The sequence below is a fragment of the Ornithorhynchus anatinus genome, chromosome 7 (assembly GCF_004115215.2).
Source record: "Ornithorhynchus anatinus isolate Pmale09 chromosome 7, mOrnAna1.pri.v4, whole genome shotgun sequence".
Classification (NCBI taxonomy): Eukaryota; Metazoa; Chordata; class Mammalia; order Monotremata; family Ornithorhynchidae; genus Ornithorhynchus; species Ornithorhynchus anatinus.
In genome coordinates, this window is record NC_041734.1 from 3870248 (window position 1) to 3898093 (window position 27846).

Below are 27846 nucleotides of genomic sequence, written 5' to 3' on the forward strand. Positions count from 1 at the left end.
CGGGGGGCTCACAGTCTTAATTCCCATTTTACAGATCAAGTAACTGAGGCGCAGAGAAGTTAATAACTTGTCCAAGTTCACACAACCATCAAGTGGCGGAGCTGGGATTAGAACCCAGGTCCTTCTGACTCCCAGGCCTGTGCTCTATCCACTAGCACATGCCGCTTCTCGGCGCATTGAGAAGTACGTGGTACAATGCGTTGCGTGTTCAGTAGGAGCTCAATAAATAGAATTACTACCACTATTTCTACTCCCCAGCTCACGTTCTTTACACCTCCCAAGTGAATCATTTCACTGTTTCTCATCCTCCCCCTCCCACCTGTATCCCCTACCTTGTGAACTTCCCACCCCCTTCAAATCTACCCGATCACACCTCTTCCCCAGCTTTAAAGCCCTCTTGAAATCTAATGGGGGAGAAACACAAAAAGTATTTGGTAATAGAGGAGGAGGAAGAACAGGGTTATAACAAGTAGTAGTACACATTTACTTGCATAATTACCCATAATTACCCCCCCCCTTTGGCATAATTTTTGTAAGGTTAAAACAAGCATTGAACTTATTACAGTGGGTCATATAAGAATTAAGTGTAGCAATAAGGAGAAGAGGAAAAAAGGAGAAATTAAAAGAAGGGAGAAGTTCTGTAAGAAGGCACTTGAGACTACTTCTCTTTTATTGTACTCTCCCAAGTCCTGTGTACAACAGGCACTCTGCTCCCCTGCCCCTCGCTTTCTTCTGCTTTTCCTCCCAGGCTGTGGTTTGCATTGCTTATAATTCCATGGCACCCAAAATAACCTGTTTCCTTCCCAAAAATTGGGTGGAGACATTACATGAGTAAGTACAGCATGTATCAGGATAAAAGAAGATAGTGAAATATACTGAGAATCGGTATAATGAACACCAGTGGGCAGTTGGACTGACCCAACAGAGATGTAAATTCAGTCAGTCAATTAAATATGTTTACTGAGCACTTACTGTGTGCAGAGCATTGTACTAAGCGCTTGGGGTAGTGCAACAAAACAGGGTTTAATAGACCTTTTCTGTGCCCACAACAAGCTCACAGTCTAGAGGGAGGTCACAGTCTAGAAGGAAAACCTTCATCTATGGAGGCTTCCTGGAAGAGGTGGGCTTCTCATCTGCAGTAAATCATAATTTCAAGAAGGCGTAAGCATAAATTCTGTACCTGGTCCTTAAAGCCATGTATCTCTCTACATCCACCTAGCTCCAGTTGAAGGTAATGGAAGCTGAGCACATTAAAAACTAGATTTTTTTCAGACAGTGTGGTCCTTAAATGTTTGTGAATTTACTCAAGTGTAATACTTATTTCTGATTAAATCAGAGCATGTGGGGAAAAATAAAACACTTGGAATCTCAGTTCAGAAGTATATGTATTTTTTATAAATGGCATTTAAGTGCTTCCTATGTGTCTAGTACTGTGATAAATGCTTGGGTTAGATAGTAGGTAATCAGGTTGAACACAGTCTGTATTCCATACTTTCCCATAGATATATGTGAAAATTCGTACTCAAATTTGAAGATGTTTTTTCAGAGCTGTGCATGAATTTCATTAATGATATTCATAATTATTCAAAGTTAACATCCTTGGCAAATTGTGGAAATTCTTCTACAAACCTGCTCATTAATTGTCACCCCAAATTGAGTTTCAGTCCATTTATATTCATGCTACAATTTCCATCTGTTCTGAGAAATTAACAAACACAATTTTACATTACTGTAATCAGGTTACTTTTCTTTACTGATGCTTTGGTGATTAAAATTTCTAATATGATCTTTCTTTTCCAGAGGAGATAAAAGCTGAAACCGAGAAACAAAGGTTTGTGGCAATGTTTACCTTTCATTTTGATTGAGAATAAATTGATCATTTGTCTTTTAAAACTCAAACGTGAATTGTGTTTATGAATTTTAGTTTCTTTAATTTGAGCCAAGGCATTCTCTACGTGTAGTCTCTATAGCAACCACTTGATTTTTCTTACATTTTGGAATCAAAATTATAAGCTATATGTCAGAGTAATGAATATCTTTATTAATGCAGTTGTAGCAATACAGCTATAGAAAACCAAGAATATATTTTCTCAAATTATGACAATCACACCGAATATTACATTTGAAAATAGTACAGGATGGTCAGAAATTATTTTTATCTTATACATCTTATTTACGTTTATTTACTCATGTTCACCAATATCAGGTTTCTGTAACTGAAAGGCATGTTATTTAGCATAAGGACAAATAGATACGTTAGGATATTTTGCATTGATAATGCAGGTCATCACTTGTGAATTCTTCTCTAGGTATATCTTGATATAAGTAAGACACTGTTAAAGTAGTACATGGAGGGTTTTAATCATGATTTTCTCTTGTGTTTAGTCCCCCTCATGGAGAAGCAAAAGCTGGTTCAAGCACTCTTCCACCAGTGAAATCAAAGACAAATTTTATTGAAGCAGACAAGTACTTCCTACCATTTGAGTTGGCTTGCCAGTCTAAATGTCCGCGGATTGTTAGTACATCTCTAGATTGTTTACAGGTGTGTATGAAACCTGGTTAATAGAAGCCTGCGTGTTCTGAAGTATATTTAAAATCCAAGTGTATTTGGGGATTCGAACTTCGCTGGGACAGTTTTAGATATACAGAAATTCCCCTTATAAAGCTCTTTCAATAGCAATAGTTAATTTTAATGCCATTCAGTTTACAGTGCCCACTTGAGGTAAGTCTTTTAAATTTACCTTGGCCTAAGCTCTTTCCTTCCTCATCCTTGAAGTATTTTGATTCACTTGAGTCAGTCAAATGGTGATTCAGTTCTGCATAGACAATAAATAGGATATGAAAGGTATTCTCTTTGTAAACTAGGTATATTTGCAAATTAAAAAAATTCAAAATAGTTCTGTAGTGGTGGTAGTTAATAATGGCAGGAGGCATTATAAGGATAAAAGAACTGTAGATAATAGTTGTGGCTTGTAGAACTTCATCTTTCTCAGTTCTGTTTTATATTTCTTTACCAGAGGTCTAGTAATTTTGGAGACCAGTGTTAAACCATCACATTCAGAAGCATTCTGATTTCCTTTTAGAAGAATTTGCATTTCATAACATTGAAGATTTTCTTCAAGTCATGATATCTTTGTTGATTGAGATTCACTGATTTTACAAATACAAGACAGAATGGCATTTTCAGTTATGGTATTTCTGTGACATTAAAACCCAGCATTTTTGCGATCATAAACCTCAATCGGAAGAGACCTCAAGTAGTCATCCTGTCAAGTCCTCTGCCTGGTTTAAAAAAAAAAAGAGATGGCATAGTGGAAGGATGCAGAGGGCACAGGATCTAATCCCAATTCTGCCACCATCCTGCTGGGCGACCATGGGAAAATCACTGATCCTCTCAGGGCTTTTCCTGCAAAATGGGGTTAAGATACCAGCTTCTCTTTCCTCATACATTCCCATCTCCGTGTGGGACAGAGTCTGTGTCCATTCGGATGATCTTGTGAGAGGCAGCGTGGCTTAGTGGAAAGAGCACGGGCTTGGGAGTCAGAGGACGTGGGTTCTAATCCCGCCTCTGCCACTCGTTCGCTGTGTGACCTTGGGCAAAGCACTTAACTTCTCTGTACCTGTTACCTCATCTTTAAAATGGAGATTAAAAGTGTGAACCGCACGTGGGACAACCTGATTACCCTGTATCTGCCCCAGCTCTTAGAACAGTACTTGGCACATAGTAAGCACCTAACAAATACTGTAATTATTATTATTTTTGTGCGTTCCTCACCATGCCATATAGTGCTTGGCAAATATTGCTTAATAACCATTATTCTAATAACCTACAACAATAATAAATATGTGTGCTGCTGTAGACTCCCCCCACAAATTTAGCCCATTTTGGGACTGACCTTGGGTGACACACCCCAGTAATCTTGGTTGAGCCACTGATTAATTACTACTCTATGACTACATCTGCCCAGCCAGTTATGTATCCTAATTAGATACTGTATTCCTAGCTGGTTGGTGACACCGTCTTGTGAAATGGCATTTGAGGTCTCATTCATTTCTTAATGAGCCGCCTTGATATTATTCAGAAACATCCTCACTCCCTCATTCTTAATATGTAGTTAGCATGTGGTAAATTCAACCTTTGTATGCATTCTACTGTTAAGATTTTTATTTAGATTTTTCAATTAAAATATACCTGTTTTTCCTCCCTAGAAACTTATTGCCTATGGACACTTAACTGGCAATGCACCTGATAGTACAGCTCCAGGTAAAAAATTAATTGATAGAATTATTGAGACAATATGTGGCTGCTTCCAAGGCCCTCAGACAGACGAAGGAGTTCAGCTACAGATAATAAAGGTAATTGATTATTTAAAGTAAATTCATCTTATGCCTCCCACATGCTTTAGGAATCCTAATCCCCGAGTACTCGCCATAAAAACACTTCCGGATAGTGAATCTTTGGAAATCCAGCTGATTGTTAATTATTAGATGGGCTACTCTTGTCAGTGTTTCATTGGGCTTTTGGCATCAAGATCAAATTTGTCAACCTTTGCTTCACTCTGTCTTCTTCTGTGGGACCCTCCCAATACATTTCCACTCTTCATTGAGGAAGATGTACAGCTTCTGGGATTTGGAGCTGTCATTTTCATCATCAACTCAGGAATCTGAGTGCTTACTGTGTGCAAGGCACTATACTAAGCACTTGGGAGAGTACAGTACTCTCTTTTCAGTGACTGAAAAGACCAGGACCAGTGTATGTATGTGGCTTGCAACCCCAGCTGCTGTTTTTAGAGCCTGTTTTTTGTGACTGCTTTTTTGCCTAATGGGTTGTCCAAATACCATGGCAGGAAGAGCTTCTGCGTTTCTGCTGTATTCCAACTTGTTCTGTACTTCAGTCACATTCCAACAATTCTGCAATTATTCCCGTTCTTGGAAGCTGTGTTTCTTTGTGTCATTTGGACTATTTTTATGCCCACTTTGCTTAATAACCCACATGCTTCTAATCATCTGCCTAATGAAGTTTATTCAGTAAGCATTGTTTCTAATGAACCTCAGTCCTGGGCAAAGACCATCCGTGCACTTTGCAGAATGCTTCTGTTAGTGGACTGGTTTCATGATGATTGGCTAGCTACACTCTAGGCCTATTTTCCTCTTCATTTAATGTGTGGTTTAAAAGGGGATAAAACTGCCCATGATATTTTGTAACATGTGAGGCAGACCCTGCTTTTATCAGCAAAATAAATATTTGTTATTGCTTTTTGATCTTGAATTTTGAATGATTTTGATGTCATGCATTTTTGCTAAGGTTCCCAAAGCCAGGAGGCTTTGTGGGTTGTTGTTTTTAATCATTTTTCTTTTTCTTCCTTTCCCCATTAGCCTTCATCCAGAGGCTCTCCATTCCACCAAGGCAAACATTCTCTTGGTTCCCCCTTTTGCTCTATTTCCAACTCTGTGCTCTATGTTAGTCCCTCAACAGTTGGAAAAACCTTCCACTTGGCAGCAGTGAAATGTCCTCCCCCGAGGGTCTCCCCGAATCCCGCTACCTCCCACTGCGCTACTGGATCGAGTCAAAGTTAAATAAAGATGCCTTTCTTACCCTGCCCAATCAGCAAACCACTCAGACCATTATTGAGGGCAGGACTTCCTTGCATTAATTTTGATTTATTAACATCGGTAAATGAAGAAACTTGATAGCTGCTTTGACACAATATCAATTTTCAAAGAGAGGAATGATAGCCTTTAATACTTTATTCAGCCAGAGGTTTCACAACACCCTTTCCCAAACAGTAATCCACAATATTTTGTCCTGTGTCCACAGGAAACTTTGCAATTTAATCCCAAAGAAACTCCTTAAATCTGACATAAAGTATATGGTGCTGTTTTACTTGCAACTTGTGAATTCACATGAAAGTTATTTTTATCTTGAACTCTGCACAATTCATATGAAGTGTAATGTTTTAAGTGTAATATCTATGCAGTTTATTCAGAGCCTCAACCAAATAAAAATCCACCATGTTATCCAAGTGATGAAACGTTGGTTGTTAAATTATTTGCCATTCCATTTTTAATGTATCAAGGTTAATTGAACAGTATAGATTTCAAGCCCACTTCTCTTTTCACAGTAATTCACTGCCCGTGTTTGCCAGAAATGCTACTGATATTGTTTTTTGAGATTAAAGCTCCAATGCTTCCAGAAAGAGAATTGTTTTAATTGTGAACTTTGTTGTTTTTAGGCGTTACTCACTGCAGTAACATCTCAACACATAGAAATTCATGAAGGTACTGTGCTGCAAGCTGTAAGGACATGTTACAATATCTATTTAGCAAGCAAAAATCTCATCAATCAAACCACAGCCAAAGCCACTCTGACTCAAATGTTAAATGTTATATTTGCACGTATGGAAAATCAAGCAGTAAGTATTTACAAATATTTTAATTTAATTTTTCACAATGACTGTTGTTGGCCAAAGGAGGTGGAAATTCAAAAAGGAATTAAGAACTGTTGTACATTGTACTAGTTTTTGATGCTTATGCCGAGAAATAACTTTTAGTAAACATTGGAAGACAGGTCTGCTAGCTGCATTCCCACTTCCACTGCTTAATTGCTTTCTGAATTTGAACTGGTCATTTCTTTGATTTCAGTTTACCTATTTACAAAATTAGAATGGGAATACTTTCCATCCACCTCATATATATTCAGGCAGGCTCTATGAATTCATGTTTTCAACACACTTTGAACTTCCTAGGAAAATGCTATGTAATTATAAAGTTTTTGATACTAGTCGTAATTACACTTCATTTTTTGTATTTGCACTTTTATTTTTCCGAAGTCCTTCCACATTATTTAATCTCATGGAATCCATATACAGTATCCCAGTGAGAGAGGAAGAGGCAGGTATTATTTGCCCCAATTTTACAAGAGGAAAGTAGGGCCAGAGAAGTTAAGTGCTTTCAATCTCACAAGAGGCCAGGGGCAGAGCTGGTACTAGAACCCAGGTCTTCTGACTTCCGGTTCCCTGCCGTTTCCACTAGATTATGCTGCCTTCCTAGTTAATAAGAATATTGTCTTCTATTACTTTGTTAGTAGTAGTAAGGAAGCAGCATGGCCTGATGGAAAGAGCACGGGCTTGGGAGTCAGAGTATGTGGGTTCTAATCCACTTGATTACCTTGTATCTACCCCAGCACTTAGAGTGCTTGTCGTATAGTAAGCACTTATCAAATACCACAGTTATTATTAGTAGTAGTAGTAGTTTGGATATTTATTGAGCATCTCCTGAATGCAGTACAGTATATTTAGAATGTGCTCCCAGTGTACAACTGCACAAGGTATGTGTCCTATCCACCTAGAGCTTACGTTCTAATGGGGGATTTAGTCATATAAGTGGCAAATATACATTTTATAAAAAACTTAAAATACAAAAGGATTCACTGTCCTAGAATGTTAGATTTCCATAATAATGAGAAGCACTTCATCCCTAATTAAAATGACTTGACCTGGTTGAAGTTCTTTGTTGAGATTTGAGAGGACTATATGGAAAGGTTTAGGATAGAATATTGGATGGTACTGTCCAAAACCAGTGAAGTATGAATTACAGATATGCATTTAGTTCAGATCTCCTAAATGCAGCTGGGAGATGTCCCCAGTAGAATGGAGTGTCCATCAGTAACCATAAACTTGTATAATGTAAAAATTCACCCAGAGACAATCTTCAGATTTTAAATGTCATCCAAACTATGATTTACTAGCAGTTTAAATTGGCAAGAATAGCCTGCTTGGCCCTTTTAAAAAATAAATAGACTTTTCTGCCTATTGTTTCTTTTATCCTAAGTAGCACTTTCCCACTACTTTCTTCCCGTAGACGTATTTACATATTATGAATACTAATGCAAGTAAAAACCAGTCCACTGCTGAGAAGTGTTCCACTTGTGAAATGCCCACGTTTATAAAATTCAAAACTTGAAGTACAAGTGAGAACAGCGTGACTCAGTGGAAAGAGCACGGGCTTTGGAGTCAGGGCTCATGAGTTCGAATCCCAGCTCTGTCACTTGTCGGCTGTGTGACTGTGGGCAAGTCACTTAACTTCTCTGTGCCTCAGTTCCCTCATCTGTAAAATGGGGATTAAGACTGCGAGCGCCACGTGGGACAACCTGATTCCCCTATGTCTACCCCAGCGCTTAGAACAGTGCTCGGCACATAGTAAGCGCTTAACAAATACCAACATTATTAAGTGCAAATTGGGAGTAATTTGAATTATAATACTACATTGTCTGGTCCACTTGATATAAGCTCAGTATATAAACTACGTATAATTCATCTGCTTGCAATTATTTAGGACATATGAATTATATATAGTTTATTTGTAGTAATTTATAACCTAGGAGTAAGAATGTATTTCCCCTTTTGTGTAAAATTTTACTATTGGCCAAAACAGGCTTTCCGAATCAAATAGTTATTATTTTATTTATTTGTTGTATTATATAGTAGTAAAGAGTATTTGATTCGGAAAGCCTGTTTTGGCCATTAGTAAAATTTTATTGTTATTATAATTAAGTGCCTTCAAATGGTTTCTGATTCATAGCAACTCCATGGAAAAACTTTATCCAGAACATCCTGTCCACTGCCCTAATCCGCAACCTTTGTAAGGGTTCTTCCCTTATTGTTGTTATGATCTCTGTCCATCTAGCTGCTGGTCTGCCTCGTCCACGTTTTCCCTGGACTTTTCCCAGCACTAGTGTCTTCTCCAGAGAATTAGTCCTCCTGATCATGTGTCCAAAGTATGCTAATCTAAGTTGAGTTATTTGGCCTTCCAAAGACCACTTTGGTTTAATTTGCTCTAAAATCCATGTGTTCGTTTTTTTGGGCAGTCCATCATATTCTCAGAAGCCTTCTCCAACACCACATTTCCAAAGGATTGTTGTACTTTCTATCCTGATTTTTCACCGTCCAGCTTTCAAATCCGTACATTGTCACTGGAAACACCATAGAGCTGACAATTTGTATTTTTGTGGCAATTCTTACATCAACACATTTCATGATTTTTTCCAGGCTCTTTGTAGCAAGTCTTCCTAACATTAATCTATGGCATATTTCTTGGCTACTAGTTCCTTTATTGTTATTTATCCACCCCAGGAGAAAAATATTGTCAACCATTTCAGTCTTCTCTCCCTCCATATACAAAAGGGAAAATGCATTTTTATTCCTAGGTTACAAATTATTTAAAGCAGATCATACTGTTAAGGATTTTACTTTGTACTAAGCCCTGGGGTAGGTACAAGTCATTAGATTGGACACAGTCCCTGTCCCACATGGGGGGCTCACAATCTGAAGAGGAGGGAGGGCATGAAATAAATCCCCATTTTAGAAATTAGGAATCTGAGCCAAAGAAATTGTGATGTGTCCAAGGTCACAGAGGTGGGATTAGAACCCAGGTACTCTGACTCCCAAGCCTGTGCTCTTTCCTGTAGGCCAAGCTGCTTCTCATTTTCCCATTCTAGTTTACAGAGAATAGTCATTAATGTCCTCCTTTCCAGCTGCAGGAGGCTAAACAAATGGAAAAAGAACGCCACCGACAGCAGCACCATCTACTGCAGTCTCCAGTAAGCCATCATGAGCTTGAGTCGCCTCAGCTGAGACATCTGCCACCTCAGACTATCGATCATTTAGCTCAAGACCACGAAGGAGAACTTGACCACCAAACAAATGATGTGGATAAGAATCTTCATGATGATACCGAACCAGAAAACGGATATGATCTTTCCAGTGCTGAAAACGAACAGACTGAAGCTGATCAGGCCACTGCAGCAGAAAGTAATCTTTGGGGAAGGGCATTTGAGGGAAGTGGGTTGGAGGGATGAAAATGTTGGGGCCTGTATAACTAAAGAGAAACCTAGATTTTCCATGTTAATAAAAATACATTCAGTTGGTGAAAACCTTTCAGCTTGTTGCCACACTTATTTTGGATACTTCCTTGGGGGCAGGAATCTTGGTTTCCAACTCCGTTGTAGTGTTCTTGCCCAAGCTTTTAGTGCAGAGTTCCACACACAGCGCTCAATAAATACCATTGATGGCTACATAATTTAAAATGAGATTAATAAATTAAGTTTATCTTCTTGTCATATGCTCTCATATACAAGACAAATTCTCTTTTATCAAAGAGAAGAGACCTTAAATAATTTATATACCTGAATAGGAATATGTTGAATACTTTGAATCTATTGAAGCTTGCTTTTCCCCTTTCATTAAATATTTTGAAGATAGAATGCTATTTAAAATTCTTCACTTTTGAAATCAAATAGATTTGTAATTGTAGTTTCTATTATATGACTATTCATTTTTCTCCTTTCCTCTTAAGGTTTTGTCTGGTATAAAAATCCTTCCATCATTTATTAAAGCCTTATTTTTGTTTTATGCTTGCAACAAAAATTCAACATTTGTAATTTTCCACTAATCACTCAAATACATTTTTTTATTTTAAAGCACTTTCTAAAAATGATGTGGAGATATACGATGAAGAAAACCATGAATGTGAAGATAAGGCACAAGACATTGTGCAGATCGTTGTGCAAGAAATGGTCAACGTAGTTGTTGGAGGTATCACGTTCCATTTTTAACTAGCTCTTCCATTCTTGCTTTGTAAGGCATGATCTGATTATAAAAAGAAGTCATTATGGGTAACCTTATGTAATAAAATGGTAAAAGTAGAAGCTCCCTCAAATTTCCTTGGTGGATTGGTTAGCCATTGAGATCTATTTAGGGAAAGAAAGTAGATTAACGAAACTGTGGTTTATGATGAGTAGTCAATCATTTCTTTCATTCATTCATTCATTCATTCATTCATTCATTCAATAGTATTTATTGAGCGCTTACTATGTGCAGAGCACTGTACTAAGCGCTTGGAATGAACAAGTCAGCAACAGATAGAGACAGTCCCTGCCATTTGACGGGCTTACAGTCTAATCGGGGGATTCACTTCCTGTCCCTGAGGAACCCATATAATATTCACTTTTGGAAATGGTATAAGTGACCCTAAATTATTTAACTAGTGTTAGTTTATAGTCCTGCTGATCAGTCTTCGAAAGTTTTTATATGGTTGTTAATTTTTTTCTCTTGATAGTGTACTTTAATATTATAAGCAATTTATAGGCAGTAAAAATTATGGATGCTTATTTAAGAAAATGTCTGTATTGTTTGTAACCCTGAAAAATGTGCGGTAATTTAAAATCAAAATTAGCAGATTTTTATGCCCTTCTTGGTTAATTCCCTATAATATTTTATCACAGTCATGATTTTCACTAGCTGCTGGAGTAAATTAAATGTTACAGAAATTCACTTGGGTAAATATTCCTGTAATGAAAGTTTTTTCATAATGTGTTGTACTGAATATTGAATTTCATAATATATGATTCATTAGGTGCTTTTTCGTTTAACTGTGTCCTAGCTTGAAATTTCCTTAAAATGAACCCATTTTGACTTTTTAACTCTTTCCATTGGTTTAGGTATGGGAGAAGGGACTGCTGAAAGTGGAAATGTGGAATGTACTATTGGAATCTTAGAGGATGGTAGCGACAATGAAAATATTCAAGCAAATGGAATTCCAGGGACACCAATTTCTGTTGCTTATACACCATCCTTACCTGATGACAGATTGTCTGTCTCTTCTAATGACACTCAGGTACAAATGGAAGAATTCCATGTATCTTACAAATCAGTGTAGGCTGAACCCCCTCAAAGATAAAAGGTGGTGTTGTTATTTGTGGTGTTTACTATTATTTAATCAAGATTGCTGAATGTTTCTCATATTTGACTGAAGCATGTGAAGGTAATTATAGGATACTGATGACGGTAAATCAGCGCTTTACTCATGAAAATAGAGTTCTTGATCTGGATTGAGGAGTAATGCTAGAGTCAAAAGCCTGGAGAGACTTTAAAAAAAAATCACATATTCTATCCTCCTGGTTTAGGTTAAATACAGCATGGTAGGGGTCCTCTTCCACTTCCAGTCAAAACTACCATTGTTTCATGATTCCCTTGAAAAGTTGCCTCACTTGAATGGGATTCTTTTTTCCGATTGCTGGCCCTTGTACGAAAATAGCAAGGGTTGGGCCTGGGAAAGTTTCAAACAGCCCTGTGGGCTTCCCAGATTAGTTTTTTGTTTGGTTTTTTTTTTTTTGGACTGAGGGATTGGACACATGGAACTTTGCATATATAGATAATTGTTCTGGTCTGCTGGTGAGACAATGAGAAAACCTTACAAGTGTGAAATCACCAGTGGGCACAGAAGTGCCACCCAGAAGTGAGGCTTGGAGAGAACATCGTTTGGACCCCAAAATGCTATGTTCCTGTGGTTTAGGTGGGCCAGCCAAAGGCCTGGGCTTGGGGACTGGACGATTTGGGGCTGGGTAGAGCTGACAAATGGCAGTCTGAGCGGGGTAATGATTATTTTAATGATCCCAGTGGAGGACAAAGCTTAAAAAAGGTCGCCACCACTCTCTGTCTCCCCTCAAATTCTTAAGCATTTCTTAGACATGAGGCACAAATGATAATTGAGAGAAGTGTACAGGTGTTGTTTTTGGGGTGCTGAATGAATGGTTGGCCTTAAGGAATATTGGGGGTTGCTGAGGGAGAGAACCTTTAAAGGCAAGAGTGGTGAATGGTAAAGGGTGAGACTAAGTGGAGTAGCTGTTAATCTGAGAGCAAACACTATGCTTCTATAAACTTTGTAAAAGAGTCTTGTTTCTGTGGAGTGAATAGGTGAGAGCTGGCTAATTTCCTTCAGCCGTCCCCAAGATACATGCTTGAGAAAGTGGTGGTAATCTTAATGGTGGAATTTTTTTTAACTTGTCTTTAGAGTCTCAGACCGTTGCAGCTATACTAAATAAATGCGTGTATACTCGGATAGTGATAACCCAAATGTAAAACCCAGAGTAATTGGGTTAGTTGTTGCAAATCAACTCTTCTGAGATTTCTTTCTGCAGGGAAGAACAAGAGTCCCTCTTTTCACCTCAGAGCGAGGGCCAGGATGATAATACCTGGACTCATCTGGAAGTCAGAAAATTTCCCAGGCATTCTCAGTTTCTCAGTCAAAAAGAAACAATTCATTACAATTTCCCTGTAACTCTGATGTTTTCTAGGTGGTATCACAAATTCTGTTGGTTGAAAATAGTAAGTTTTTCATTGGTGATCATCTGTATTCTGATGGTATATTTAACTTTCTTAGGAATCTGGAAATTCTTCAGGACCTTCCCCTGGTGCTAAATTCTCCCACATTTTACAGAAGGATGCCTTCCTAGTATTCAGGTCATTGTGTAAACTGTCAATGAAGCCACTGTCTGATGGACCACCAGATCCAAAGTAAGCAAAATGAATGATTTTCCTCTTGGTAGGTGGAGTTTTTTAAAAAACAAAAAGAAACATCAAAAAGTTGGAACTCTAACAATATTTGAGACTGGATTAAAATCCTTGTCTGCCTAGAGATTAGAACACCTTTTATAATCATTGCACACTGAAGTGATCAGTGTGTTGTTTGTTACAATAGGCTCTAGGTTAGAAAGGGAAGGACCTTTCAGAAGTATCAAATGATGAGATAAAAAGCCTATTTGGCCTTTGCAAAGCATTGTTAGCCAAGTTTGTTTCTCTTTATTCACAGCTGTGCTTTAAGGTTTAGTATTCAACCAAAGTTTGGAAACTAGACTCACAACTTCTCCCAGCTTGAAAGAACTCTCATTTAATATCTCCCAAACTCAAAATAATCCTCTGGGGTCTGACATTTTGTCTTGAGCTATTTTCAGAGCACCTATCTTGCACCTTCAGGTCCATAGCCAGAAACAGTAGCAGACAAATTCTTCCTTTGAGAGCTGATCTCTTGACTCCTTAGCTCTCAGCGAAAACCTCATATTGGGAAGTAAAAGATATAGGGGGGTTGACTAGTATTGCCAATATTCCAAAGTAAGGTGTTGGGTAAAATAAAATGATAAAGGAAAGAGAAAAGAGGGACTCTTAGGATTTGTCTACAACTGCAGTCTTGTTTTTTTTGTTGTTTTTTCAATGGTATTTGCTAAGTGCTTGTTATGTGCCAGGAACCTATACCTAGTTCCGGGGTAGATACAAGATAACCAAGTCCTCTGAATCCCGGGCCCATACTCTTTCCACTAGACCATGCTGCTTGCCAATATTATTTTTAAAAGAGTAGCATTTTGTTTTTAATCATATAAGCTGGAATGAAACAATGTCAGTAAACTGAAAGGAAACTTAGATTACTGAGCTGTTTGAGGATTTTATCCACGAGCTTCTTAATATAGAAATTAGGAACAGAATCTCTGCTGAATGTGAATTGGAGAAAATACAACATCTGGGAAAAAAGGAACCAGCTGCCAAAGCATTTAGAGAGGGTCGTCACTTGGAATAATGCCTGGAATTGATTTCTCTGGCTTGGTAAGATTTTAAAGCTGTCAGCTGTTTCAGGCATCTCTTAGTGGAAAGATTATAGTTGGACTATCTGAACATGGGAGGACTACAAAATCTTTGAAATGCACAAGGACCAAGTCCTGTGGTCAAATAAAAATATTTGAAAAATTAAGCAAAAAGCAATTCCTGTTTGCTTACACTTATGAAAAAAAATTCACAGCATTCCAACCCGCTAGTGTTGTTGTATGACAGTTTGTGAGATTTTAAAAATTTCCTAATCTGTATAAACAAATGGGTAAGAGAAAACTGAAAAGATAGAAAATAGCTATTAACAGAAAAACTGTAAGACTCTAGTAAATAATGTCTGTCATATGTTCATGTATCTTTCATTAACCAGTGAACCCCATGAACTAGTGTAGAGGCTCAAGTATTCTTTCAAGTTATCCATATTGTTGTTCTTTTCCTCCATCTTTAATATGCCAACACTTTATCCTAATTCAAAAGTTCAGGCAGTTGAGTGGAAACCAAAATAATCATGGAAGAAACATTCTGCTCTGTTCTGATGAGTTTGTTCCATTTCTCTCCTTACTTTTTTTTTTATATTTTAGGTCTCATGAGTTGCGATCAAAGATTCTTTCATTGCAGTTACTTCTATCCATTCTGCAGAATGCAGGACCTGTTTTTAGGACAAATGAGATGTTCATTAATGCTATTAAGCAGTATTTGTGTGTGGCCCTCTCAAAAAATGGAGTTTCATCCGTTCCAGAAGTTTTTGAGCTTTCACTTTCCATATTCCTAACTTTGCTGTCCAACTTCAAGACACATTTAAAAATGCAGATTGAGGTATGTATTATAATGAAGAATTTTAAACCTTTCTTCCCATCTCTTCTCAGTGGAACACATATAGCATGTTTCTGCTTTGGACTGTATGAAGTCAGACTTTTTGAAAGGAGTTTGGCTGTCTTATCCATTAGTGGAATTAATTGAGCGCTTACTCTGTGCAGAGTGCTGTACTAAGCGCTTGGGAGAGCACAGTACAGCAGAGTTGGTAGACTTGTCCGCTGTCCACCAGGAGCTTACAGACAAAAGAGGAGAGAGACATCTTAAATTGTTTCGCCAAGTCATAGAAACATAGACCTGGAAGGAGACCTCAAAGAAGTCATCTGGTATAATCCTTCTTGCCAGGAAGAAGTCCATATAACCAAGAAAGCTAATCATAAGTACAACAGTGTGTTCCTATTTATAAGTAGACATAGCAGGAATTATTGGAAATGTGCATATTTAATAGAGTTGATATTAAAATACCCCTTTTAAAATTTCTTACCCTGTTAAAAGTTCTTGGGATAATATCAGCCTTAAAAATCTGCCAGTACAGTCATGAGCAGTTTAAAAAACGTATTTAAGGCAGGAGATAGTGGCAAATAGTAATCCAGTAGCCTCATATTGAATATAGGTAACCCGAGAAAGTGAATCTTACAAGTTTTGAACTACTCAGGCATGAGTGTAACTGAAGTTAAATGACACATGGTGGGGAAAAATTGGATTTAGAATATTGTGCCCCTAAAGAGCTGTTTTTGTTAATGTCTTCCTTTGTGAGTGGACACAGGGAAATTCAAGGCTGATAAGAAGCAGTCCTGATAATGCTGTCTAATGAAATGGAAAGAAAATTACATCTTGTAAGAGCTGAGTGGAGGAGATATTCTTTTGACCTAGTCTAAGGCCAAACCCAGAGTTGGCCATTCATGGTTCTGCCTCCCCTCCACCCTTGGCAGCCTACGGTTTACTCACCACTCTGACGCTGGGGAAGATTAAGAATGGCCAGTTTTTATTCCAGGGCACGCTTAATTAGAGGTTGGTTGCCCAGGCTGCAGGATATGTAGTAGATCCTGCAGGAGATGGCCTGGCTAGTTCAGCACCTAGGAGTTCCTCTGACCTACCTTGTCATGGGTGCCCTAGACCACCATGGACTCAGCTGCAAGTGACCAAATTTAGTCTTTCCCACAGGGAGCATCTATTTCTCCTTCATCCCTCCTCCTTCGAAAGATAACCTCCATCTTCTGTAGAATGGTAGGGGTAGGACTGTGTTCTTACTACCTGTGGAAAGGAGCTGTACTTGGTCTTTGGGAGCCCCTCTACCTGGTGATTGTCTATTTTGTTGTCTTAGTGCTGCTGGTTCTCACTGCTTCATGTTGACCTCCTGAACAGTAAGCAGCTTCCCCAGAATCTTTCGCTCTGCTCGATGCTTTCCCTCACTCTTCTCTTTATCCAAGTTCAGCAGTTTGCAGGTGAATACCCTTTCTGTCCCTTCTGGAATATAAAGCTACAGAGCAACCAAAATATTTTTATTGCCAGTAGTGAATGTGAGGACCTTTTTCAGCTGGAAAGAGTGTGTTGAAACTACTGTATTGCAAGCAGCATGCAGAATTCTAGATAGTAAATTCAAAATTATGAATATCACAGGACTTAATAAGCATACTTTTGAGAGTGCATTACTTCTTTCAGTCCAATTTGGGAGTTTGTTGGCTGCCTTAAAAGAAAGCTGTGCTTGAATTATTTGATCTCTCCAGTTTGATAAGTACGCAGTGGGACACTAGGAAATACTGTTTGAATACTAATTTGAGCCGTTTTCAAAATTCTCAGGTTTTATTCTCATATCCTCTGATCGTTTTGCAAAATCAAAAACGATTGAGTCACCTCAGAAAACCCTTATTAATTAACCCTCCAGTTTCCAAAATGAAAATCCCCTCTTCTTATTGGCCAGAGAAATATCCTCACTTTGGAAACTTTCCTCTATTTCTCAATGTCTTTACTTTCCAAATACTTCCCATTAACAGGGCCTCCTCGCAGAGCTCTGTAGTCTTGATTGAAGTTCATCTCAATAGATGGTCCACCTCTACCGGATCAGATGCAAAACAGAGTTGATTTGTATTAAAGAAACCCAAAGGATGTGTGCCTCACTTTTACAATAAACCTGATTAAAGGCACTGCGGATATCCGCCTTGTAATTGGGAAGCGGCCAAGAAATGTAATGAGGCAGCTATGCAGCCCCAGACCAGCTGGATCCCCAGGAGAATTGTCCAGAATACAGTCTTTTTAAATTTGTGCAAACCGTATTCTCCATTGGCTGGATAATTGAACATTTTCTGTTAGACAATAAGTCCCTTTAGAAGGTGGTTCATTTTAGCCCAGATTAAGATGTATCATCTTCAGAAGAGTGAGCCACAACTAATTGAAAAAACAGGCTATGGATGTCTCTAGCAACTGCCTCTTGTTTTTATGATTCCCAAAATATATATGTTAATGAGCTTCCATTTTAATTATTGCCTCTTGATTTATAACCTGTGTTTTTTAATATTTGATCAGATCTTGTTTCCCCTGCCATTTGGCCCAGTGGTTTCCCAAACATACTCACCAACCAACCAGTTTATAAAATTTCAATTTAGTTTCTTTTGTAATGCAGATTATTTGAATCAGATGGTTTTGTATGAATGAGAATAAGGAAGATTCAGTCTCCGGATGTCAGTATTAAGTGGCAAAATCAACAGTATAACATACAATAGCTTTCATTTTTAATTTTTTTAAATCCACCAACAAAGAGAAGGGCCCTTTTGGGGGGTGTGGGAGAGGGTTGACACCAAGAATGAAAGTTTTAAATGCTAGGTCAGTAGACTTAGACCCTCCCTAGTGAAGAAATCAAATTAGGTATTCCTAATGAATAAAAAGAACAAAATAATTTTCTTGGTAATGGATCCAGGCACATGCAGAGTAAGCAATTTCTTAAAAAAAAAGGGTGTCATTAAAGTAATGTTCTAGTGATAACTTGGATCTCAAGACAGTACTATTGCAAGTGTGTTAATTCAAATTGTTACTCAATCATCCAGTCACTTTGGGCTTAGATTAATGTGTTTTAGGTTCACAGAGTGGGAGAAGAGCTGGAGGTTCCAAGAGCTTTTTCGTCTCCCTGTCGACCTGAAGACAGACACTTTCCATGAGATTGAGAGTTACGGGCCCCTTTTTGCCATGTTTGGGTGGTTTCTTCATCCACTTTTCTAGTTAAGTGTGTTGAAGGTAGTTTGAGAGACAGCCCAGATTCAGTAGCTTTCAAGGCCCCCTGATTATAGACAGTATATTTAAGCAAAGCACCACATTTTTATATCCAGGATAGTTCACTACCTTTCCTTTTCTCATGGGGAAATAGCTAATTAACTGATAGTATTGATTTCCTTGCCTGCTACTGAGAGTTGCACTGGGGAACGATGACTCCATGTTGATAGAGAGTTAAGGTTTCAAACATAAACATTAGCAAGGTAGCCGATAGTAGCAGTTTATATTTTATAAAACTGTCTTGGAAATAGAGGTTTTGTCCATATTGACTCAGACTTCATGGCTTCTGTTCTCCATAAGTCCCATATATGTTTTAAGGACATTCATTTTGTGGGTAAGCCTGGATGTTCCTGTTTTGTGTTCTGAGGTATTTTTTTCCTCACTACTCTAAAATCCCACTCTCTTTCCAGAAAAGACTCCCACAGAGTTAAATATTAAAATATAGTATGCTGATGGGGCAAATTGGGCTCAAATAAATTGTCACATGAGGAAAAGTCAATAATAGGTTAAAACTTTAGGAATAGGAAAAAGCCCGTTAATTCTGTCACCACCACTCTACCCTTTGGTGAACAAGTAATTTGTATTCTGTATACAAGTATTTATCTTCTATTTTACTTTATGGTTTCGTCAGAAGAGAAAATATCATAAATTGTAGAGCTGGAAGAGACCTCAGGAGATGACCTTGTCACTAGACCAGCCATCAGTACAACTATAAAGAACAGTTGTGTGTCTTATTCATTATCTGTGTATTCCTTGAAGATCACAACTTCCCTTCTCCATTTCCAGGCTTATAATTATTATTATTATTATTATGGTATTAAGCATTATTGTGTGCCAAGCACTGTTCTAAGCACCGGGGTAAATAGAATTTAATCAGGTTGGACACAGTCCCTGTCCCACATGGGACTCACACGCTTAATCCCCATTTTACAGACGAGATAGGCCCAGAGAAGTTAAGTGATTGGCCCAAGGTCATGCAGCAGACATGTGGCAGACATAGGATTAAAACCCAGGTCCTTCCCAGACACATGCTGTCTTACTAAGCCACACTGCTTCTCCAAGCTGACAATCAGAAAGGCCTCTAAATATCCACTTGAAACAGTTTGTTTGGTCCTCTGTGGACATAAAGAACAGCTGGTCAGCAGCCTTCCCAAAAAAGCTTTTCCTGGACTATAATTAACCTTCTCTTTGAGAGTGAATAACCCACTGTCCTTCGAACTCTACTCATAGAACCCATTTTCCATCTCTTTACCTAATTTCAGTTGCCCTTTTTATATTTTATTTTTTTGCCGGGGGGCGGGGGGAGGCGCTCCATTTTTTTTTTTTTTACATCTTTTTAATTTGTGGTGACCAAACTGAGCAAATACTCTTAAAAAGGTCTGACCCACTTACTGTATGAAGCATGACGTTGACTCTTACGTGCTTTTCTCTTCATTTATCATGTTAGCTGGTTAAATAACAGCCTTATAATTACTGGTTCTTGCAGCTTCTGAACAGTTATGACCTCTAAATATTTTTTCTGCCAAATCTGTGCTTCACCTGTCTTTTCCCACTGGTATTTGTAAGGTTTGTTTTACATGTCTAATTACACTTGCCATTGCCCCTCTTCCATTTCATTCTATTTTTGGTGGACCATTTTTCCAACTTCTCTGTCACTTTTAATTTTTTTTCCTCACTTCCAGCATTAGCAACTCTGAACATTTTAGCATCATGCTCTCGATTCCCTCATACAGGTCACCACCGAATAGAACCAGTTCTAAGACTGATCCCTGTGGAATGCAGATCTTTATGGTCTCTAGTGCAACTCTCTGAGTATGACCCTGAGCCACCTGGGCTCTGTCTAATAGTCAAGACCATGTTTTTCCAGCTTGTCATGGAGCTGGAATCACAAACCTCTCAGAAATCTAGGTAGATTATAACTATCATTTCTCCCTTGAATACATACAATTTACATGACTGTCATAGGTCAGATTATCTTGGCAAAACTTCTTTTCAAAAACAGATCTTCGTAGTACCTTAAGCTCTTTTTGTAGGTTATGCAAATGGAAAATTCATTCCACCATCTTCCCAAGTATCTGTTAAACAGATCTGTCTGTAATGGCTGTGGTGGTCTTTTTTCTTTTGAAAAATAGGTCCAACATATGTTCTTTTTCAGTCCCTTTGAATTGCATAAATTCTCAACAATAATAGCTCTGGGGCTTTACAGTTTCATCAGTTTCTTTAAAACTCTGTTATCAGAGCCTTCAGACCTAAATAAATCCAAAATTTTTAAGATGTCTTTAAAATTTTTTTTTCCCCCAATTTTAGTTTGGACTTTCCAGTTTTCCATTCCAGTGGAACTTGCCTTAGCAGCTCTTCAGCTTCACTTTTAGTTGTAAGTGCTTAGTCTGATGGTTTGCACTCAGTAAATATCGAGTGATCATTTTTGAGAAGCCTGAAGTAAACAGTAGAGCTTCTGCTTCTTCATAGGTGTCTGCACACTTAGTAGTAGCGGAATAGCATTCTTTCACTCGTATTTATTGAGTGCTCATTGTGTGCAAATTATTGCACTAAGCACTTGGAAGAATACAGTATAACACCAAACAGACACATTTCCTGCCCACAGTGAGCTCACAGTCTGGAGTGGAGACAGACATTAATATACATAAATAAATGGGAGTAACATTAATTTTCCACTTACTGTGTGCAAAACCAGTACTAAGCACTGGGAAGAAATACACAGCTGAAAATTAGATGTTTTAGAATGCAGATTAAAGCCAGATAAAGTGATTTATTTTTTAGAAACAACTCATAATGAGCAATTGGGTTTCTTCCTATTACGTGTAGGTATTCTTCAAAGAAATTTTTCTCTATATTTTGGAAACATCTACCAGTTCGTTTGATCATAAATGGATGGTCATTCAGACACTGACGAGGATTTGTGCAGGTAATAAAAATTTGTTCTTTAGTCCTGATTTTGTGGCTGTGAAGACTATTGAAAGATGAATGAACTCAGTTGTCCATTTGGGAATTTAGCTATTCATATTTTTTGCAGATGCCCAGAGTGTAGTGGACATTTATGTGAACTATGATTGTGACCTGAATGCAGCAAACATATTTGAAAGACTGGTTAATGACCTTTCAAAAATTGCGCAAGGACGGGGCAGCCAGGAACTTGGTATGAGTCCTGTTCAGGTAGGAAGCTGGGCTAAATTGGCTGAATTGAATTTTACTGTAGGCCTGATGACATCTGTTTATATCCAAAATGACACACTTAAAATTGACATTGAAAAATGTTTTACAGGAGTTAAGTCTGAGGAAAAAAGGCCTGGAATGTTTGGTGTCCATTTTGAAATGTATGGTTGAATGGAGTAAGGATCAGTATGTAAATCCCAACTCTCAGACAACACTTGGTGAGAAGCTTATTATTAAATATCACCTAGATTGTGAGTGCAATGACCAACCTGATTACTTTATATCTATCCCAGTGCTTAATATAGTATTTGGCACATAGGAAATGCTTAACAGATATTTTTAGTAGTTCCAGTATTATGATACTTTTGGGGTTATGCAGTTTTGCACTGGTAAATGCTTCCCAAACCCCTGGAAATGTTGTGAATTAGTTTAATTTGAGGACCCATGTTTCTGAATTGCTAAGCGTGAATTCCAATGAATGTAAAATTTAATCTGGCAAAACATTTTCCAGATTTCCATACAAATATTTCTGAGATGACACTTGAAATACCTTGCTAATATGGAACATTGTTTTATATTTTTAAACCTCGTCATCATTGTGCACTGGAAAATTATGTTTCCTGGATTTAGCAAGACCTCTAGATTTGATCAGGAAATTTTTAATCATCCTAGGCTTGTGATGTTATTCAGGGAGTGTTTAAATAAACCAGAATCTCTGATGAAAACAGGGTTTCATTAAAAATGTAAACTGTGACTAGTGTTCACTTTCGTTAACAAGGGGACAGTCTCCATAGAAGGATATTTGAAAAGGCAACAAGTTTACCATAAGTGCATCAAAATAATCTTACACATTTGAATTTTACAGAATAATTTAGTAAGGTTTTCATTTTGTAGGCCAAGAGAAACCCATTGAACAAGAGAGCAATGATACCAAGCACCCTGAAACAATAAACAGATATGGGAGCTTAAACTCACTGGACTCTACCACATCATCAGGAATTGGCAGCTACAGTACTCAGATGTCTGGCACTGACAATCCAGAGCAATTTGAGGTCCTAAAGCAACAAAAAGAAATCATAGAACAAGGGATAGATTTGTAAGTATTAGATTGAGACAAAAAGATCTTTTTTTCTAAATTGGAAAAAACCTTAAAACCCAAGATATTATATTTCTGTTCTTTGCTGTTCTTGGAAAGGTGGTTATAAGAATACTTCTTTCACAACTGGAGAATCCTAGTCGGTTATGGAGTACTTTTTTTAGTGAGTTGTTTGTCACGTTTGTGCCTTTAGTTCTGTTACTAATATATGAGACACCTATATATTGGCATATGATTAAATGTTGGGGATAGGATGTGAATTGATCTGGAGAATTTTTAAATACATTTTTTAAAAGAAATGTAAAAATAGGTTTGCCCTTTTTACCTTTTGCCAAAGCTAAAAAGACAGGTTTCTCCATTATCTATTCATAACTACCTTTGGACAATATTATGGTGGTTTAATTTTAATCCTGTACATTAAGGATAATTTTTTTTCATCAGAGTCCACATGTTTCACTCGCAGGTCAAAAACCCAGCACAGATGATATATCTCCTAACTTTTGCTAATATAGATTCCCTAAACATAAATCCAAAGCCTTTTCTTTGAAATACCAAACCAGTAGTCAGTCATTCAGTCAACAGGGTGTTTGCCTGGCATAGTGACCTCCTTAATTTCCATGAATAAGCAAGTGTACCTATTTGAAAGGTGAGTCATCAGCCACTTCTTGAGGTCTTCAGGAAGAAAGTTTTTCAGAAATGACTTTTGGATAAGAGGCAGAGGACTTTCTAAAGAACCATACATGGGGCCCCAAGACTGTAATGTCTTAAACTCATAGTGAAAGTTTTTGTCACCTTAATGTCCTGCTGTTTGTATCCTTTGGTGTTATTTACCAGTCAGAGATCTGCACTGTTAGACTGTCGTGATCTTGTATTGTTAAAAGAATGCCAACAATGAGGTCTTTCTCTTTTGCTGATGACTGATGAAATTAATTTTTTGCCACTTGAAATATTTCAATCAAGTTCCATCTATTTGTTTTTCTATTTTCAATGTTTGGGAATAAATAACTATCTTCCAGATTCAATAAGAAACCAAAGAGAGGAATCCAGTACCTACAGGAACAAGGAATGCTTGGCACCACTCCTGATGATATTGCACAGTTCTTACATCAGGAAGAACGATTAGACTCTGTAAGAGCATCATTTTATTTCATTACAACTTGGTTACTGCTAATGCTTTCTTTTTAATTATATCACATTCAGTGCCACTTTGGAGTTCTCTCCTGAGTATACAAATAAGTAATCTCTAGACTCATTTGAAAAGGGTCCCTTGGTTACTTCAACTAATATTTCACCTTTTTTCAGAAGTGAATTACCATTCTGGGTGGTTCTTAGTATTTGACCAATGCCATTATCATGAACTTTATATAAAAAACAAAAAGCCAGTGAGTTTCATGACTTTGTGTTTTTTTTTTTTAACCCTGGTTCCACAGAAACTGTTTGTACCTAGTTATCATTTTTAATCTTTTAACTTCATGTGGCCAGACAGACTCACCAATCAGGGGATCCTGGGAACATTCAGTCCTCTAGCATTAATCCAGTGCCAGTGACAACAGAGCTTCACTAGGAGAGGTATGAGAGGAGGAAGAATGATAGTAGAATAGCTGTTGCTTAATTGCTCTTTTATGATATTTTTGTGCTTTGGGAAGAGGCATCTATAAGCAAAGATAATAGATCTGTTTTAGTTGATGGTGGGAAAGCAGTGAGTGTTAGTAGACTTGCAGTTTTCCCAAGTTTCTTCTTCTTGATTTTTTTTTAAAGATTTATGGTAATTATGATGATCTTTTAATTTTTCTGGTTTGTCTCCAAAGTTAGCTTTAAACTTATGCTGTTTTTGCCCCTGCCTGGCTTCCCATCCCCCTTCAGATGATCTTCACGAACTTCATTGACAAGAATGAGCTTTTTAAGGGGTCATTCCCCTACCTCAGATTTTAGGGCTCCCCATTTTCCCACTCTACTTGACATTTCCAAGAAGCAGCATGGCTTAGTGGCAAGAGCATGGGCTTGGGACTCAGAGGACGTGGGTTCTAATCCTGCCTCCACCACTTGTCTTCTGTGTGACTTTGGGCAAGCCACTTAAGTTCTCTGTTCCTCAGTTACCTCACCTGTAAAATGGGGATTAAGACTGTGAGCCCCACGCAGTACAACCTGATTACATTGTATCTATCTGGAGCTTAGAACAGTGCTTGGCACATAATAAATGATTAACAAATACGATAGTTATTATAATTTTTATTATTTCCAGAAGTCAACCCTCCATCTTAAACACACTATCTCTTACCTCCCTTAAAAATTTTCTCCTATCCTCTCCTCTTATACTGACTTCTTCACTTGGAATGATCTACTGGCAACTTGAAAACAACATGTCAAAACAAAACTCCTCTTCTGTTCTCTTAAACCTACTCCTTCTCCCAGCTTTCCCATCACTGGCAACAGTCCATCACCTTCCTCTACCAGCAGCTCACAACCACAGTGTCATCTTTGACTCCTGTCTTTCACCTCTCCCTCGTTTAGTATGTCTTTAGGTCTTGCCTGTCATTCATCTTTCACAGCCAGTTTGTCATTGGTCTTGTCTGTTTGGTGAGATAAGATAGGAGGGGGCAAGGTGCCTCTTACTTCACCTGTCAACAGCTTTCTCGCTGGTCTTCCTACCTCTAGTCTCTCATGATACCTCTGATACCTCTGGTATCTCATTCAAATACTTTTGAATGTCTCCACCCTGACCTATAAACAACCACATGAATTCTCTATCTGAAATGGTGTTTGGATCACATGTTTTTAAATTTCAGGGGCAACTGCAATAAAGTTGAAGAAACAGCAGGAGTACTAGAATCCACAGTAGACAACATTTTTAAATTCCAGAAGGCTAGTTGTTTTTTCAGAGTGCATCAGTTGCCAAACCTGATTTTCTTCCATTGAAAGCCACCGCTTAATTTAAATGTGTTTTTTAATGGCTGTTTGGTAAATGTCAGTACTTTTAAGATATAATTTTTAATTTTGTTCTGACTTTAGACTCAGGTGGGTGAATTCCTGGGAGACAATGATAAGTTTAACAAAGAAGTCATGTATGCATATGTGGACCAACATGACTTTTCAGGAAAGGATTTTGTTTCAGCCCTACGCATGTTTCTGGAAGGATTCCGTCTCCCAGGAGAGGCTCAAAAAATCGATCGACTAATGGAGAAATTTGCTGCTAGATACTTAGAGTGTAACCAAGGGTAAGCAATTCTTAATAGATTAGAAAATTAAAAAGTGATAAAAATTGGTAAAGATGCATAATGTGGTACTTCCATTGTTTTTCTAGACAAACCCTGTTTGCTAGTGCAGACACTGCCTATGTTTTGGCATACTCAATCATCATGTTAACCACAGACCTTCACAGCCCACAGGTAAGTGGTGGTTCGGTTTTAGTCAGTATGAATCAGTGCCTTAGAAATTGTTTGGTACTACTCCTGATTTGTGTTCTTGTTCATCTGTATCTCACCCAAAAATCTATTGTGGATAGCTACTTCTGTTGTCCAAAGAAATAGAACAGTGTGTTCATATAAGTGTGATGGAATCAAAGCTTTTTCCTAGACTTCAAATTAACTGAAATCACTAATTTTATTTGGAGTGTGAAACCCTTTGTGACTCTTATACATACATCGACATGGCAAGTCAAAGCCCCTTTTTTCCAAGAATGGGGAGAAAATAATAAAGGTGTGATGGGAAAGTTATTTTGGTAATCTTGTGAAAGAATGCTCCAGTTTTTACATTTGATGTGAGTGTGCATACCATATTTGATTAACGTTGGTAATGGGCCTTTAGACTGTTTCATGAAAGTCTGTTGCATAATGGGACTAGCATTACCAAACCAGTATTAGTGCTGTTTAGCAATTTATAGTACAAATCTATAAATGCAACTTCAGATGAGACGGAGTGTTACCCTTAAAATCAGAAAGAATGATTTTTACTTTTTTTACCCTCTCTCTTCCCCTCTGTACTTCCTGGGTTAGGTAAAATATTGAGCCTGGCTTTAAAACACTAATTCAAACATTGTCTTCACCATTTCTTTTTTAGCGTAGCTATATTCAGTTGTGGTAAATCAGCCACCCACATTTATCCCTTTATTGAACATGTCTTCTCCATTCTATGTGTGCATAGTTTTGGAGTTTATACTTTTAAGTTAGCATTTGCAATATAAGCTCTGTCTTTAATGAAACATTCCAATTCCCTAAAATGTGTTCCAGAGAGAAATTCATGCAGGTTTTTAATTTACTTTTGCAGTTTTTCTCCCAACTCGATTTACATGTTACTTTATTTTGCAAAATTCAGTTAACAGTGTTTTAAACATTTACCTGAAGTGTTGAGACCTCTAAATAGTCAATGCTTGTTATGTATTTCTCTTAATCTTCCCTTTTCACCTCCCTGTTGCCTTTTCTGCAGTTGTACACTTATGTTTATTTTCTGGGGACACATTTTGAGTGGTAATCTGGACCGCCCTAAACCAGGCTTCTGTCACTTCTATCACTTCATTTTGGCTTTAGTGCCATGGCTTCAAAAACGCTTTCTTAATTATGCATTGTAAGTGGCTCCATTCCCTTTTATGTTACATGATCTGTTTTAAGAAATGCAGTTGCCAGCACTAAAAAAGGCTTTCGATACCATTTTGTTTTGTAATTCTTGCCAAAGAAGCACTTGTTTTCCCTTTTTCTCATTTACCTACAGTGTATTTTTGGAAAGACTAAATCTGAATTAAAATTATAACTGCATCCAATTATCGTCTGAATGTTCTTATGTGGCTCACTACTTTTGCAGGCCTTTTTTTGGATGCTAGACGCTGTACTAAGTGCTGGAGTAGATACAAGATAATCAGATTGGACACAGTCCCTGTCCCACGTGAGCTCTCAGTCTTAATCCCCATTTTACAGATGAGGGAATGGAGGTCCAGAGAAGTGAAGTGACTTGCCCAAGGTCAACAGCAAACAAGTGGCAGAGTGGGGATTAGAACCCAGGGCCTTATGACTCCCAGGCCTGGGCTGTATCCATTAGGTCACACTGCTTCCCAGGCCTTTGGTGAAAACAAAATGA

General features: G+C 37.8%; 1 protein-coding gene across 2 annotated transcripts in view; it reads left to right on the forward strand.

The window, feature by feature from the left end:
- Nucleotides 1-27846, forward strand: part of ARFGEF1 (ADP ribosylation factor guanine nucleotide exchange factor 1) — an 81144-nt gene that overhangs the window by 21930 nt on the left and 31368 nt on the right. For both annotated transcript variants that reach the window (XM_029068347.2, XM_029068348.2), the window contains exons 2-17: nt 1801-1831; nt 2386-2542; nt 4210-4356; nt 6234-6413; nt 9533-9809; nt 10479-10592; nt 11498-11673; nt 13219-13352; nt 15014-15248; nt 21336-21435; nt 21544-21683; nt 21793-21901; nt 22578-22779; nt 23796-23907; nt 25789-25994; nt 26081-26165. In XM_029068347.2, coding sequence (XP_028924180.1) covers nt 1801-1831; nt 2386-2542; nt 4210-4356; nt 6234-6413; nt 9533-9809; nt 10479-10592; nt 11498-11673; nt 13219-13352; nt 15014-15248; nt 21336-21435; nt 21544-21683; nt 21793-21901; nt 22578-22779; nt 23796-23907; nt 25789-25994; nt 26081-26165 — 2405 coding nt within the window. The remainder of the gene's footprint in view (nt 1-1800; nt 1832-2385; nt 2543-4209; nt 4357-6233; nt 6414-9532; nt 9810-10478; nt 10593-11497; nt 11674-13218; nt 13353-15013; nt 15249-21335; nt 21436-21543; nt 21684-21792; nt 21902-22577; nt 22780-23795; nt 23908-25788; nt 25995-26080; nt 26166-27846) is intronic.